Source organism: Cynocephalus volans, chromosome 8 (genome assembly GCF_027409185.1).
Source record: "Cynocephalus volans isolate mCynVol1 chromosome 8, mCynVol1.pri, whole genome shotgun sequence".
NCBI lineage: Eukaryota > Metazoa > Chordata > Mammalia > Dermoptera > Cynocephalidae > Cynocephalus > Cynocephalus volans.
In genome coordinates this window covers 16158509-16175711 of record NC_084467.1, presented here as the reverse complement: position 1 = coordinate 16175711, position 17203 = coordinate 16158509, and the positions used below count along the sequence as shown (strand labels likewise).

The window sequence follows — 17203 nt, the reverse complement described above, 5'->3', positions numbered from 1 at the left end:
GAAGAAAAACTTGTGTTAACCTCCTTCCCATATGTCCCTTCTCCTAAGTAACTTCAACCTTTCTTGACATTTTAAAAATTTTAAGTATTCACTTAAACTCACATATATAATTTTATATAAATGAGATCACAGCATTTGTATTGGTTAGCTTTGTTAAAGTGCAGTGTTTTGTTCTGCTTTTGCTTACCTCCGTCTTCCTCCTATTTACCTGTCCCACCCCTGTGCCCTACCCAGGGTAATTTAATTATATTTTTAAAGGAGTAAATGGTTATAGTGAACAAAGATTTCTAAATTTTTTTTTACATACAAATTCCCTCTCACTCGTTTCTTCTCAGAGTATGGTAGGTGGACCAGGAGATTGGTATCACCTGAACTTTTAGAAATGCTTGTCTCAGGCCCCACCCCAGTGAGGCAGGTGAATGAGTGTCTGCATTTTAGTCATGTTATTTGTATTTTTTTCTTTTTCTTTTCTTTTTTTTTGGATTTTTTTCTAATTCCTCAACACCTGTAAGATGCCTTACGATCAAGTGCTTCCAGTTTAAACAGATTCTCTGCTCTGCAACCTCCAGCACCCTCAGGGTCTGCATCATCCACACCTTTAGAGTTTGATTCCCGAAGGACTTTAACTAGGTGAGAAGCTAGCTTTTTATGTTTACTTGCAGCTGTCCTGCTTGCCAGTGTGTGTGTGTGTGTGTGTCTCTCTCTCTCTCTCTCTCTCTCTCTCTCTCTCACACACACACACACACACACACACACGGATTATGATGATAATCCATGGTGGATTTGGGATGGGATTGAAGGAAAGGTCAGGTTATCTGGAAAATATCTAATAGTTTGCTCCTTTAAAAAGCCAGGCTCACCCCCAAAGAGCAGGGGAGGCTCTTTAGCTAATGCACCACAATGTTCTAGAATAACCTAGTGCCCTCAAGCATATGAGTTAAAGAACATGACAGCGCACTGCACACTTTTCTGTCACACTATTCTTCAAGTTAAATTTGAGGTTGTCCTGTAGTTTTCACTAGTCTCTGTATTCTGCTATGTTCCTACTTTCACTTTTGATAAGTCAAGTATTCTGTTGGCTGGTTTACTTAGAATGAATGAGGACCTATAGTAAAGTGAGAGAATAAAAATTTTTGACATAAGCATTTTCAGAGCTGAAGTAGTTTTACTTTTTTATTATTGTAATCAGTTGATTAGGTAGACTTTCTAAACTATGTTACTTATTTCCTTGGTTTCTGAAACAAAGTAGACAGCACAAATCAACTATTCATAATGACTCATTGTCCTTGAGCATCAGTTTTGCTATTGAGGTATTTGTGGCTCTTTGCCCTGCCATAAATTTCTCCTGATGGCTCGTCTTTTTAAGTATTTGTATATGTTTTCTCACAATGGTTAGACCATTGTTCACCCTCTGAGTCCTCTCCCTTTTAACTTGCTGCTTCTGAGCTGCCATGAGCCAACGAACTGTTTCCCCGTTGATTTGAATTATCTAAGCTACTAAATAGGGAGATATGAAGAGTCCCAGTTAAAATGAATAAAGTATAAGACTATTTCTACTTGGTTCTCAGATATTTTCCATATATTTGAAGTTTCTGAATAATGAAGGTGTCATTGTATAATTTCTAAGATAGAATTTTATGGTATTTATTTACCTTTCATTCATTGAGTTCATGCTTTCATCACTGTCATCTTTTTCTTAAAAGATTTTAAAGCTTAAAATAAGGAATTACCACTGACATTTAAAATTTTTAAGTAATATCTCTTTTCCCATTAAAGAAAAAAGTTAAAACATCTTAAATATTCCATTATAATTCACTCTGGTTTTACTTATTTATATGAATAATTATATTTTGAAATATAATGGGTGCCTCACACATCTAAAGTTACCTGTGAAAAATTATTCTGCATAGTTTTAGAAAATCTTAGTGTTACTTTATAATTTTTTAGGAGATAGGGTTGTCTTTATTTTGAAAAGTGTTGTTTTTGTCTTCTAAGTCGTGGAAGCATGGGCAGGGAGAAGAATGACAAGCCCCTTCCATCTGCGACAGCTCGTCCAAACACTTTCCTGAGAGGCAGCAGCAGTAAAGACCTGTTGGACAATCAATCCCAAGAAGAGCAACGGAGAGAGATGCTAGAGACTGTGAAACAGCTCACAGGAGGCATGGATGTGGAGAGGAACAGCACTGAAGCCGAGCGAAGCAAAATCAGGGAGTCAGGTGAGAGACTTCGTTTGAATAGATAGAGACCAATATTTGGGCCTTAAATTTGGAAGGAAAAATGCAAAGGAGACCTTGTGCCTAGGAAGATTTCAGAAGCAACACACAATAGCAGCACCCACACCAGCATCTTAAAAGTTAAATGGCAGCTTTGTAGTTTTATAACATAGTTCTCACTCTCTAGGTGTGTCTATGCTTGGCAATTTGTACATGTTCCCCTTTCTCTGTTAAATGTTGTGGTGATGAGGCCCTCTTGCTGTACATTATGCAATGCGAATTTCTTACAAGTCCCCTAATTAACACCCCACTATACATTGCTGTTAGAGTTCATATGCTGTTTAGAGTCCCTTAAATGTGTGACATTTTTCACATTATTGAGCCCCCCAGTACAAGGCAAACCAAAGAGAAGGTTTCAGATTGTCTTTGTTGCCTCCACCTTCCTTGGAGAACCTGCTCAGATAATGCTCTAAAAATTTCCTTATGAAAAAAATAAAATAAAATAAATAAATAAATAAAATAAAAATAAAAATTTCCTTATGAATTTAACTTATCTGTGTTTCACTTTCCTCATCTGTTAAACAGTGATAAGTTGTACCTACATTATTATGAAGATTAAATGAGAAGTTAATACATGTAAATATAATACATGTTAATATATGTTAATACACCTAGAATATTACCTGATAAATATGAAGTTTTCAAAAGATATTAGATGTCATGATGATGATGTTGATGATGATGGTAATGACGTCAGTGAAAAATAGTTTGACAGTTTTTAGCATCATTTAAATCTTAATCATGAGGTAATACTGGTTGTTCATAGCGTTTATTTAGCTTTCAGATTTGTTTCACTATTTAAATTGTTTCCATAACTGTATTCTTTAAGTAGATTTCAGAGGCAAATTGAAGTGTCTTCTTCCAGTAGATTTCAGATCATATAGTGGTAGGGACATGTGGCTTTCTTATCTGTGGTAGTTACTTTTGGCGCATAACAGAATAAAACATGAAAATATCTTGTGTGTAGTGAATAATATAACACAGCTGCCTTAAGTGTGTTATTGTCTGGGTCATTTGTTCATTAATGAGATGCACAGTGAGAGTTAGGCACCTGAACCCTCCTTTCGGCCTTCAGTTTGTCTGGGTCAGAAAGATCTGTGTAAAGTAATTCTACAAAAGATACAAACTGAGAAAAATGCTATGAAGGAAAGGAATTTAGTTCTAAGAGAGTACTTAACAAAGGAACTATCTAGTGTTAGGGTGGGGGGATGTCAGGAGAGGCTTCCCACATCTGAAGGACCAGTAGGAATGAAAGATGTTTGCAGGGAGGGACAGGTGTGGAGCAGAGAGAAAGAGCATTCCAGACAGTAGGAGCACCCTGAGCAAAGCTGTAGGAGGAGGAACTAAATTCAAGCAACTGCCAAAAGCCAATGTGGCTAAAGCTGTGTGCAGGATTGTGAAGGACTCACATGCTTTCATCATCGAAGCAATGGGAGGCATCAAAATACAGAAAGAAATAAAAAAGCTCTAATTATAAAAATATATCATGTTCCTAAATCTTCTTAATTGTTGTAGATTATGAAGTTATTTGGTGCATATCTCTTCTAAAATAAAAGGTTTCTGTATTCTGCTTTTAGATGTCTTGCTTTGTCAAACTTGCGTCTATTAAAAGCCTTTACTAAAAAACAGTGTAACAATGCATAAATATTGTCAACCATAGTTCCACCATTATAATGGTAATTTTTGTCATTTTTACTGTCTCATTTTTTGTTTACCTCACTAGTAGTGAAATCAGAAATTGCAGCACTGTCAGCCTCTGACAAGCCTGCATTATCAGAAGAAGAGATGGAGAGGAAATCCAGATCTATCATTGATGAATTTCTACACATTAATGATTTTAAGGTAAATGAATTTTTTTTTTTTTTTTTTTTTAAAGAAAGCAACAACACAAAGCCCTGTGACAGAGACGTTTCATTGTGAACTGGTGAGACTTAGACTGGGTGATCTAAGTCCTACACAGTTCACTTTGCTTAACTCTGATACATTTTTGCCAACTACTTTCTTTTAAATTGATACTGTAGTTTCACAAGATAAAGTGGTGGAAAGAAAGAATGGGTACCAATCCATCCTCACTAAGGGACTGTGATACTTAATGAATAAAAAACAACACATTATCATTATGAGGCATTCCTGGTACCCTACATATACACCTATTATGGTCTTCACAAAATGATGATTCATTTTATCACTGTTCTCAGAAAGATTCATTTTTTAATTCTATTTTTCCATGGACCTTTTGAAGTACCTTCATATGGCTAGTGTTACTTTTTCTTTATTTCTTAAGTGGGAAACTGAGGCATGGGCCAGCCCGTGGCTCACTTGGGAGAGTGTGGTGCTGATAACACCAAGGCCACGGGTTTGGATCCCTATATAGGGATGGCCGGTTAGCTCACTTGAGAGAGCGTGGTGCTGACAACACCAAGTCAAGCGTTAAGATCCCCTTACTGGTCATCTTTTTTTTAAAAAAAAAGAAGAAGAAAACAGGCACAAAGAGATAAGCAAAATGTCTTAAAGTGTCTCACTTAGACAGCCTAAGTGAGACACTTCAAGAACATGGCTTTCAATTTTGCCCTTCTTTAACCCTTACCTTCTCCTGATCTTCATTTTAGGATGGTAGTGAATAAGATAGACAAGCTGCTTGACTTCATGAGCCCTACAGTCTAGTGGCAGAGACAGATCATAAACGGATAACTCCACAGTTAGTTAAATTTTAATTATGATAAATGCTAGTAGACCAATAGGATCTTAGGAGATTTCACACAACAGGATCTAGTTTAGTGATCTGAGGTCAGGAAAGCTTATTGGTAAAATTGCCTTCCTGTTAAAATATTTGTCAGATATATTAACTACTTTTGCTTTTGCATTATATTAAAAATTTTTTCAAGATTACTTGTTTTCTTGATAATCTAGTTATTATCCGCTTTCTGTACACAAAAATCACTTTTGTTATCTATAGCCAAACCTTCTAAAATCCTCAAGCCTCTGAAATTGTCCAAAATTCAGAAGATATAGGAAGAAGTTTTTGATGGCCAGTGTGGTAGAGAGGAGTGCTTTGCAGAAGCCCTTGGAAATGCAGCAAAATAAATGAACGTTAGCTGGGAAGAGCCAGAGAATATACCTGATGTACTGTGAGTCATTAGTTAGCTTCCTGGAAAATGAGGAGCAGTCTCGTAAACTGGCATCACAGCATTTTTTCTTGCGGGGAAGTGAGGAAATATGAAAGACTTACAAGAAAATTGAAAGGCTAAGAAAGATGGAAAGCGGAGACAGTAATAAAAGCAGCGGAGATGGCTTTAGACATAATTTGAAGGATGTACAAATGTCAGTGAATGACAAACACTTTGAAAGGAGAAAAATAGGATCATATAATAAACTGGAGGCATAGAGAGGAAAAGACCATAGTAACACCTAAGTGTGACAAGAGGACCCTTTGGAGAATCTTGAGCCCGCAAGCAGGCCTGCAATCTGGAAGGGGCAGAGTCAGTTACAACTTTAGAATCATATTATACAGTGTATAAGGCAGCTATGCGTGCAGAGTGGCCGTAACAGCTAGGAAACAATGTTGGGCATTTATCAAGGGCTTACTATGTGTTTGGTGCTGTTCTGCATATCTTATGTGTATTAGTTCATGTAATCCTCAAAATACCCTACTGGAGCTGGTATTATTATAATACCCATTTTTACAGATAGGGAAACTGAGGTGTAAAGATGTAAAGTAACTTGCTCATCATCATACTGCTAATATTAAGTGGCATACCCAGGATTCAAAGCTAGGCTTCTAGCTTCAGGGCACAAATTGTGCTTTATTTTATTACCTTTTAGGGTATTATAGTGTGTCATGCTAAAGACTTACAGAGCTTATCCTAAGGAAGAGTTTTATTTCTAACATCTTCTCAGTAGGTGCTATTGTTATCAATAAAACAAATTAATATTTATTCAGCCCTTATTTTGTGCCTTGCAATGTGCCAAATGTTTTTTTGTTTGTTTTGTTTTTAATATATGCAATCCTCACAGTAACCCTGTGATCTCTCAAGCCTGAGAGATTTAAGTTACATTCCTAACCTCATACCAGGATTCAAACCTACATATATCTGACTCCACCATGTGTGTTTTTAGCTTCTGTGTTATATATTTATTGGGTACCTAAAATGTGCCAACCACATTTTAGGGGATAATACCTGGATATACCACAGTATATGTAGTGATCAACATAGTTTGCATTTATGAAGTTTACATTCTAGAGGGATTGTATAGGCAAGTCTGGCCCTAAAGATAGGTAATAAGTAAACAATATCTACCAAAAGAAAAATTATATTTCAGTGTAGAGAAGTACAGTTAAGTAATATGATAGCCAGTGGTGGGGGAGTCCAAGAAGACTACAGGAAGTATTATTTCAACTCAGAGTTCAAAGGCAAGAAGAAACAAACTATGAGAAAATCAGGGCAGAGGGTAAAGTTATGAACTACTGTGACACTGGGAGTATCATGATATAGTTAGTTGGCCCTTTATGCAGCAGACACAGTGAATGACACTGTGACACTGTGACTCAGTCCTAAGACACTTAATCAATTCAGGTTAAATACTAAGGATTGAATACTTGCATTCGTTTTCTCTCCCTCCTGAAAAGGCATTATAATGATGTTAACGTATTAAAATGTGGCCAGAACCCACAAGAATGAAGAGCCCAGGGAATAGACAGCAGCAACATTCTGGAAGTTGGAAATTAGGATAAGTGGTAATTTATATAGTAAACTAAAAATGTGTGTGAGGTATAGATATAGCTGGAAACAGAGGGGATTGGTTGGTTAAAAGTGCATATAAGAAAGATGACAGCTGGCCCAAATGTTTCAAAAACAGATTAAAGGAATCTAAAGAGACATCATGACATGTAATGTCAGGTTCTCAGTTGGACTCACCAACAACAAAAAGCTATATTGGACATGTGGGGACAATTGTGGAAATTCGAATATGTACTGTATAACAGATAATATTTTTATTGACATTATTAATATTAAATTTCTTGGCTATTTAGAGAAAAAGAAAAGTAACAATTGATTAAATCAAAGTGAAGATATAGTTGTGCATTGTAGTATTTAAGTTCTCTGTAAGTTTGGAGGTTTTTTAGATAAAAAGTTAACGTGGGTGAGGTATTAAATAAAATAGCTGAGGGGGAAAAAAGTGGCAGTGGTGAGATGCCTCGATGTGTCAGGTGGCTGCCCTTGTCATGTGCATCTTCCCTCTCAGAAAAGCTACTTTCTCCACAGGTCAAACCAAAGGATTTTGGACTCAGGGATGCCAGACAAGTTGTAGTAGTTGAGGGCAGGGAGGTATACTGCTATATTGGTGATTCAGCAATACTGGCTGCCAGGCTTTTACCCTCCAGGCCAAAGATACCAACCTAGCTGGATCACTCCACAATAAGCACCAGTTAGCAAGCCCCATACCACAAGAAGTTCCTAAAAGGATTGTAGTGTTTAATCTAACCATACACTTAAATTTAATTTTCCTGTGAAGGAAGACCTTTTTCATTCACAACCAGAGTAACCTCAGTTGCCATGTTAAGGCCTTTGAATCATGACACTTAATTTTTATTTTATAATATACCATTTTCATTTTTTAACTAATCATAAAATAGGTAAACATTGTGTAGAAAAATACATTTTGACTCTGTCCTTTGAGTGATCTTTTATAAAACTGTTAACCTCAACATGTTAGCCTTATAAAGATACACCTTTTTAAAATTTTTTTTTTAATTTATTTTTTTTTCCCTTTGAGATGTAAATCTTTTTATTTATTTATTTATTTGTTTATTTATTTTTATTTTTAATTTTATTTTGTCGATATACATTGTGGCTGATTATTGCTCCCCATCACCAAAACCTCCCTCCCTTCTCCCTCCCCCCTCCCCCCCAACAATGTCCTTTCTGTTTACACCTTTTTTTAAAATATGACTAATATTGCCCATATCTGCGCACATTTTACCCAGCTATATATTATGTTAAACAAAGATACAAAAACTTAAATACAAAAACTATCTTATTCGCGGAGCTTTCTATTGACTTTGTTATAAGTAAAAAATTTTAAAGTTATCTTAACACTGTGATAATCCTATCCAGATTTTGGAGTAAACAAGCCTTTGTTTTCTGTTTGGACAGGAAGCCATGCAGTGTGTGGAAGAACTGAGTGCCCAGGGCCTGCTACATGTTTTTGTGAGAGTGGGAGTGGAGTCCACCCTGGAACGGAGCCAGATCACCAGGGATCACATGGGCCAGTTACTGTATCAGCTAGTACAGTCAGAAAAACTCAGCAAACAGGACTTTTTCAAAGGGTCAGTATCCTTCTCAAGAGTGGTATTATTCAGTTACTAAGTTTTGGGGTGGTAATTTTTAAGGTACTTAACTTTTTGAGTATTTAGCTTTTTCCATAGATGAAATTTATGTCCACTGTCAGGTGATATGATGTAATATATTGCTAATATGTTGGCTGATATAATGGCATTTTATAGGTTGTGCTAGGGCATAAAGATTATCTTCTGGTTTTCTGTATATTATTGTTAGACTTTATCATGATGTAAGTAAGGTGACCAGAACCCCTTAGCCTCAGGGAAACTGTGAGGCCTGCACCAGCCTATTTACATGTAAACCCCTGCATGTCTTTGTAAGAAAAATTCTGGAAAAGGCTTATCCTTTCATTAAACCCTGGTTATTTTGGTGAGGAAGTGCTTATCCACTCTAGCTCTATAAAAGGATATGTAACTCCACGTTCTTAAAGATTTAATCTATTCTGGATTAGTTTCATTATGATTCTTGTCAATGGCAGGTTTGATGAGATCTGGCTATCTTTGGTGTTGTGTCCCCATTTGATCAGTTTCTTGTATATTTGTGATATACTGTCATCGCAAGTACATGACTCAAGTTCTCTATGGTACAGCCACAGAATCTTACCCAGACTTAGATTCTGAAATCAATGTTTAAGGTGAAAATTGCATACGGTAAAATAATAATAATAATAATAATTGTTTTCAGAGCCGTGTTGTACCAAATGTAAACATGGAATCACACCCGGCACTGACAGATGCCCGCTCCCTAAGTGAACAGGAACTAAGATCTCCTGAGGTCTGGATATTGGATTCGTGTCTGCCATCTCATACTCACTCAGGCATATGCTCATTGAGTTGAATGGCAGTAAGGCTTTAGCAGTATTTAAATTATTTTTCTCTTTGTAAATATTTTTTGCCAAGCTCATATTCTTATAAATTAAATGCATATATGATGAAATGCCACTATGTATCTTTCTGTAGTTATTTCAGTAATGGTCAACAATAGTGTAAATGTTAAATGCCACTGTTGAATGTACTTAGGAAGTAATAACTCATTTGACTTTTCAAGGAATGATGATATTGTCCTTGAGGAAGTGGAAAATTTATACTTGCCCATAGGATCATTGTCTTTCAGCAGCAAGCTAGATTGCTCTGAATTCAGTGACTAGGTTAAAACAGTTTGAACCACTTAATTTAGTAAGAAACTTTAGCAAAACTTGCTGTGGTTGTTGGTTGTTAAGACCAGGATGGTTTTCTAGTTTTAAAAGAGAAATCTGGTTCTCTCCAGTATCCAGCCGGTACAAATGGATCAAAAAAGGTATCTGTTCTCTCACAATCAAACTGAGGCCTGCTCCCAGCTGCCTTGAAACTATAATTTAAAGCCCCTAGAAACTACAGTTGGGGTAACTATTACAACAATTTATAAATATCTACTTTTTACCCAGATATTATGATATATTGCCCAGAAAACTCTGGAAATGAGAATGCTAGATTACTATTTACCATTTTCTGTCCCTTCAAACTATACTCAGAAGTTGATTCATACCTAGAAAGACCCCAGGAAGTATGGTCTACTTTTACTGGCTACAATTGTTTTGTTCTGTTTTGTTTTGGTTTTGGCAGCTGGCTGGTACAGGAATTGAACCCTGGATTACTGGCTATAATTGAACTCATGAGGTACTAGCTTGATTTCTAGGATATTTCAGACATTTGCATTTCTCTTTGTGGAATTTCCTTAAGAAAAAATATTATATCTGGATATGGTGGCTACACTTTCATTGATGGTAGTGCTACTGCTGCAACTGGCAATATCTACCACAACTACAACCTTTTATTTAGGTAGAAAATGAGACTAAAACCTCTGTTTCTTAGAAACTACTACTTCTTTCTCTATCCCTGCTTCCATCTGCAGTAGGAGGCCATGAAGTGGCTTTAGGCCTAGCTTTTCATACTTAGTTAGACCTAACCAGGCCATCCTTAGACTAAGACCCATACAAGTTGTACTATTCCTTCCTTTTTTTTTTTTTTTTGGTGGCTGGCCGGTAAAAGATATGGTATCTGAACCTCTGACCTTAACCAGCTGAGCTAACCAGCCAGTCGCCACTCCTTCCTAAATGGAGAGGCCTGACAGTTTAGCACCCAGCTTTTTTTCTAAGATGGAAACAAAGGGATAGCCCCATGTCATTATCCACCAAGAATCTTCTTGCAAGTAGATCAGAATTTCCTAATCCCTTCAGTTCTATATTGTTCAGAGAGGCTAATTAATTGAAATCACAGAAGCACCCTGAGTCTTTTGTCTTTTTAATCCCAACATGCAAAGATCTCTGTCCTTCCATAGTATTGTGAAGGAGCATCTGAGATCAGCCTCTTTGGGTGCTGTCTACTGCTTAGATGCCAACTTCTCAGCAGTCAGGGAAACAGTTTCTGCCTAGCTCCGCAAGCCAGTGATGACTCTGGGAAGCATAGAAAGCAGAAGACCTATGGGTGTACTGTTCTTTGGTGAGCCAGCTATTAATCTGCCATTACTCCCTACAGTTTGTTTTAGGGCATGACACGACCTGCTACAAACTAGTAGACAGAAGTTTCAAATTGGCTTTATAAGTAAAGTTTAGGTCCTCTGGAATTTTCTTTACAAGGTGCTATATCAACTGTGAGCATAATAGTTGCTGTATATATAATACACCTCCACAAAGACACCTCTTGGAATTTTCAGGACTTGAGTCTAATACTTTATGATACAAATTAGGTAGGTAAGTAAAAGCATTATTGTATAGGAAGATGCATTACAAACAATATTGATACAGCCATTTTATATTGTGATTTCAGAAAACTACTTTTTGAAAACTGTCTAGTAAAGGTAGTTGAGTGCAGTCCACCATCAGCCACAGAATTAAAATGACTTTGAAAGTAATAAAGGAAAAACCAAAATAGTAGAACTTAGAGTTGACAATAGACACAAAATATGTGCCCTACAGGAAACTTGATACATTAATATTTCACTTTGGAAGATGTTTGTTGGAGAGGAGATTTTTATCTCCTCTTTGGCTACTTTTCTGGAACTTTTATTACCACTTATGACAATTCTACCTTGGCAAAAGATCTTACATAACGATTCATTCTAAGTTTCAAATGCAGAATTGGAGAGGTCCTTGTTAGCAGTGAAGACCCTATTTGTTCACATAGGTAAAATCTAGTTTAAGTAGTATTTTTTGTAGTAGTGTTGTGATGATACTGGAGTAATAAAAAGGCTTTTCTCCTTTTTATCTCATCTTTTTACCTGTAGTTGGATTCTCTTATATCAGCCGTACTAATACTTAACCAGTATGATTTTTAGATGTCATTACTATGTCTTCCTCGTTTATCTACAGCAAGATTTACATTTTCATTAAGTTATCATAATGCAAATTGTGGAAGATGCTTTTGACAGTGTCATTTTTTCTTTATTTAATTGACCCATTAAATTGTATACATTTATGGGTACAATGTAGAATGATTAAATCAAGCTAATTAACGTATTTATCACCTTGCCTACTTTTTATGTGGTGAGACATTTGAAATTTACTCATAGTTATTTTGAAATACACAATACATTATTATTGGCTATGTCATCCTGCTGTGGCAATAGATCTCAAAACCTATTCCTCCTGTCTGTTTGAGACTTTGCATCCTTTGGCGAATAACTCATTTCCTTCCTCCTTTCCCCAGCCTCTGGTGTAACCATCATTTACTTCTGTGAGTTCAACTTTTTAAGTTTCACATGTAATTGAGATCATGAAGTATTTGTCTTTCTGTGCCTGGATTATTTCACTTAGCATAATGTCCTCCAGGTTTATCCATGTTCTTGTAAATGACAGAATTTTTTAAGGCTAAATATCCCATTGTGTATTTACCACATTTTCTTCACCCATTCATCTGTTTATGTACACTTAGGTCGATTCCATATCTTGGCTGTTATGAATAATGCTGCAGTTAATATATGAGTGCAGATATCTTTTTGACATACCAATTTCCATTCCTTTGTGTGTGTGTGTGTGTGTGTGTGTGTGTGTGTATATATATATATATATGCAGAAGTTTATATTGCTGGATTACTGGATCATGTGGTAGTCCTATTTTTAGTTGTTTGAGGAATCTCCCTACCATTTTTCATAATGGCTATAATGATTTACATTCTCACTAACAATGTACAAGAGTTCCCTTTTTTCCCACATCTTTGCCAACACTTTTTTTCTTTCATCTTTTTGATAAAAGCCATTCTAACAGGTGTGAAATGATATTTCATTATGGTTTTAATTTACATTTCCCTAATGATTAGAGATGCTGAGCATTCTTTCCTGTACCTGCTGGCAGTTTGTACGTCGTCTTTTGCAAAATGTCTCTTCAGGTCCTTTGCCCTTTTTTTAATCCAGTTGTTTTCTTGCTGTTGAGTTGTTTAAGTTCCTTATATATTTTGGATATTAACCACTTTTCAGATGTATGGTTTGTACTTAATTTTCTCTCATTCTGTGGGTTGTCTCTTTACTTTGTTAATTGTTACCTTTGCTGTGCAGAAGCTTTTTAGTTTGATGCAGTCCCATTTGTCTCTTTTTGCTTTTGTTGCCTGTGCTTTGTGGGTCATATCCAAAAAATCATTGCCAAGACCAATGTCATGGAGCTTTTTCCCTATATTCTTTAGTAGTTTATTTAAGTCTTTAATCCATTTTGAGTTGATTTTTGCATGTGGTGTAAGATAAGGCTCCAGTTTCATTCTTCTGCATGTGGATAACCAGTTTTCCCAACACCATGTACTGAAGACTGTCCTTTCACCATAGTGTGTTCTTGGCACCTTTGTCGAAAATCAGTTGACCATAATGTGTGGGTTTATTTGTAGACTTTCCTTCTTGTTCCATTGGTTGATGTGTCTGTTTTTATGCCAGTACCATGCTGTTTTGATTATAGTCACATTATAATATATTTTGATATCAAGGAGTGTGATACCTCCAGCTTTGTTCTTTTTGCCCAGATTGTTTTGGCTTTTTAGGGTCTTTTGTGGTTCCATAGGAATTTTAGGATTTTTTGTATATTTCTGTGAAAAATGACATTGGAATTTTGATAGGGATCACATTGAACCTTTAGATTGCTTTGGGTAGTATGGACATTTTAACAATATTAATTCTTCCAATACATGAATGTGGTATATCTTTCCATCTATTTGTGTTTTCTTTGATTCCTTTCGTCGGTGTTTATGGGTTTCAATATTCAGGTTTTTGGTTAAATTCGTACCTAAGTATTTTATATTTTTTTGTTGCTATTATAAATGGGATTGTTTTCTTAATTTCCTTTTCAAATAGTTCATTATTAATATTAATATTAATTGCTGAATTTTGTATCCTGCAATGTTATTGAATTCATTCTTCAATTCTAACAGTTTTTTGGTAGAGTCATTAGGATTTTCTATGTATAATATCCTGTCATCAGTAAATAGAGAAAATTTCACTTCTTTCTTTTCTATTAGAATGCCTTTTATTTCTTTATCTTGCCTAATTGCTCTGGCCTGGACTTCTAGTACCATGTTGAAAAGAAGTGGTGAGAGTGGACATTCTTGTCTTGTACCTGATCTTAGCAGGAAAGCCTTCACCTTACCATCATTAAGTATGATGTTAGTTATGAATTGGTCGTATATGGCCTTTTATCTTTTTTTTTGAAGTACATTCCATCTATACCTAATCTTTTGAAAGTTTTTCTCATGAAAGGGTGTTGAATTTTGTGAAATACTTTTACTGCATATATTGAGATTATCATATGGTGGTTATAATTTATTTTGTTAATGTCATATGGTTCTTATAATTTATTTTGTTAACTCACATTTATTGATTTGTGAGTGATTCTTTTAATGTGTTATTGAATTTGGTTTGCTAATATTTTATTTAGGATTTTTACATATGTGTTCAACAGAGATATTGGCAATTTTCTTTTTTTGTAGTGTCCTCATCTGGTTTTGGTATTAGGGTAATGCTGGCCTTGTAAAATGAGTTTGGAAGTATTCCTTCCACTTCAATTTTTTGTAAGAGTTTGAGAATAATTGGTATTAGTTCTTTTCTTAAATGTTTGGAGGAATTCAACAGTCAAACAGTCTAGTCTGGCAGTTTTCTTTAATGGGCAACTTTTACTGATTCAGTTTTCTTACTCGTTATTGGTCTGTTCAGATTTTCTGTTTCTTCACAGTTCAGTCTTGGTAGGTTGTATGTGTCTAGGAATTTATCCATTTCTTCTAGGTTATTCAGTTTGTTGGCATATATTATCTCTCCATTTAGATAACTTAATAATTGCTTTATGTGTTTAGGTGCTCTGATGTTGGGTGCATCTGTATTTACAATTGTTATGTCCTCTTGGTGAATTGACCCTTTTATCATTATATAATGACCTTCTTTGTCTTTTTCTATAGTTTTTGACTTAATATACATTTTGTCTGATGTAAGAGTAGCTACCCCTGCTCTCTTTTGGTTTCCTTTTACATGGAATATCTTTTTTTATCTCTTTACCTTCAGTCTGTGTGTGCCTTTACTAATAAAGTGAGTCACTTGTAGGCAGCATAAGGTTGGATCTTGTTTTTTAATCCATTTTAGCCACTCTGTCTTTTGAATGGAGAATTTTTAACTTTTAACCACGTACCCCTTTCTTTAAATTTTAGACAAGAACCCAGTATATAAAATAAAGTGGAGTTTTTGTATTTGAAATGGGGGTGGGGGGAGATACCTGACATCCCATCTGTGTAGACCCACCAAAATACAGTCTAATGGATGTGATGGTCACTGAGTACCAAGAGGCCAGGGTATGGTGTAGCTCCATTTTATTCATTCAGCTATTAGAAAATATGTGTTGCGCAAGTCTTTGTTATAGGCTATGTAGTAGTGCAAAGACATAAAGACAGTTACCTACAAGCTTCTGCACACCTAGTATTTTCCTTTTAAAATCAAACAAAAGGACTTAGGAACTGTAAACCTGAAAAAAATAAATCTCTTACAGGCTTGCTCTGTGGAAATCCTATGTTCAGCCAAAAAATTTTTTTATCAGCAGTGTGGATTTGATCACTGATTGTGTTCTGCAAATTGTCCCCTGATGAAGTGACTGACCAGGAAGTAGAAAACCAAGGCAAGAATATGGGTGTATTTGAATTGTGATAGGAGGAGATGAAAATAACAGCAGATATTCTGCTGAAAGACCAGGATGGCTACAGTTGTTTGTTGGACTCATTAAACAGCTTAATCTATGCACTAGCCCACAGAACATGAATTGGCAAAATTGAGTAATTAACTCAGAAATCTTGGAGCCCAGCCAGATTGTGTTTCATTAATGGCACATTAACTGAGCTGAAAGTATGCACATAATGAGAGAATAGTAAAGTATCTGTTGTACAGCAAATAGATGTCAAATACTTGCAAGCTGTGAGGTCAGAAAGTTGTTATTAAGGATTCATGAAGCCCAGAGTTAGATAATGTGGCTGAGCTGCAAACTGTTTTAAAACAGCACCTTCAGAGAGGTGACCCTGCAGTGATAGCTCTTTTTAAGTGAAAAAATTTAATAATGTGTACGCCTCTAAGATGGGTAAGAAAAAGTGGCATACTCTGGCTAGAACCTGAAACTGCATCAAAAAAGCACACATTTTATAATAAAGTAGAGATCTGAAAGGATATGAATACAGATACCACCTGCTCTTGGCCTGCCCATTCTTTCATTCCTTCCTTTCCTTATGACTTGCAATTATGTGTATGCCTCCTATAGTGAAGTTCACTTCTGGTTTTGTACTTTTTAATATGCTATATATGGGGATAATTAACATTGTCTTTAATTATTTGTTTATATTTGTAATAGCTATGATTTTCAGGCTAAATAAAACTGCTGGTATTTTGTATTTGACTTTCCTAGGTTTTATATTTAATTCCCACTTACATTACTTCACATTGAGAAATAATTCTATTTCATAGCACTAAAGCCTGAAACCATTAGCTTTTCTTTAAAGGCACAACAGTTTGTAGCATGTAATAATGATAATAATAATATTAGTAATGTTGCCAGACTCTTTTATATCCATCCAATTTTTTCCCGATTGTAAAGTTCTCAAGGACCAGGATTTTTGCCTTTTCTTCTCTTTGTGTCTGGTCTGCATTATAATAAGCGTTTAGTCGGTGCTTCTGACTGACTTGGAGGATATAATATTCACTTGTGGTGGACTTTTTATAGTGTGGGATTAAATTGGATAGCTCTTCCCCTAGAACTTTACCTGACTGTCTACGTATAATCATTGAAGTCTTTCAAATATCACCTCCATACAGAGATATTTTCTGACTGTCCTCTGGTGCCATATTTCATGTTCTTCAGAGTATTAGCCCTGTCTGCAAGTATGTTTTTGTGCATTCTATTCTGTTTCTCTCCCACATTCATATAAGCTCTTTAAGAACTGTAACTTTGCTAGTCATTTTATGCCTAGGCCAATGCTTAACATAGCAGGTGCTTAATAAGTGTTTGGTTTTTTGCGGGGGAGCTCTTTTTTTTTTTTTTCTTTTTTAAAAAATTGAATCATAATTGATTATACGTATTTGGGGGGTTCAATGTTGACATATGTTGATCAAAT

General features: G+C 35.6%; 1 protein-coding gene across 10 annotated transcripts in view; it reads left to right on the top strand.

The window, feature by feature from the left end:
* The window catches only part of EIF4G3 (eukaryotic translation initiation factor 4 gamma 3), a 311414-nt gene that overhangs the window by 270321 nt on the left and 23890 nt on the right, over positions 1 to 17203 (top strand). For all 10 annotated transcript variants that reach the window (XM_063105198.1, XM_063105197.1, XM_063105193.1 and 7 more), the window contains 4 exons: positions 513 to 630; positions 1996 to 2216; positions 3997 to 4115; positions 8429 to 8601. In XM_063105198.1, the coding sequence (XP_062961268.1) occupies positions 513 to 630; positions 1996 to 2216; positions 3997 to 4115; positions 8429 to 8601 (631 nt within the window). The remainder of the gene's footprint in view (positions 1 to 512; positions 631 to 1995; positions 2217 to 3996; positions 4116 to 8428; positions 8602 to 17203) is intronic.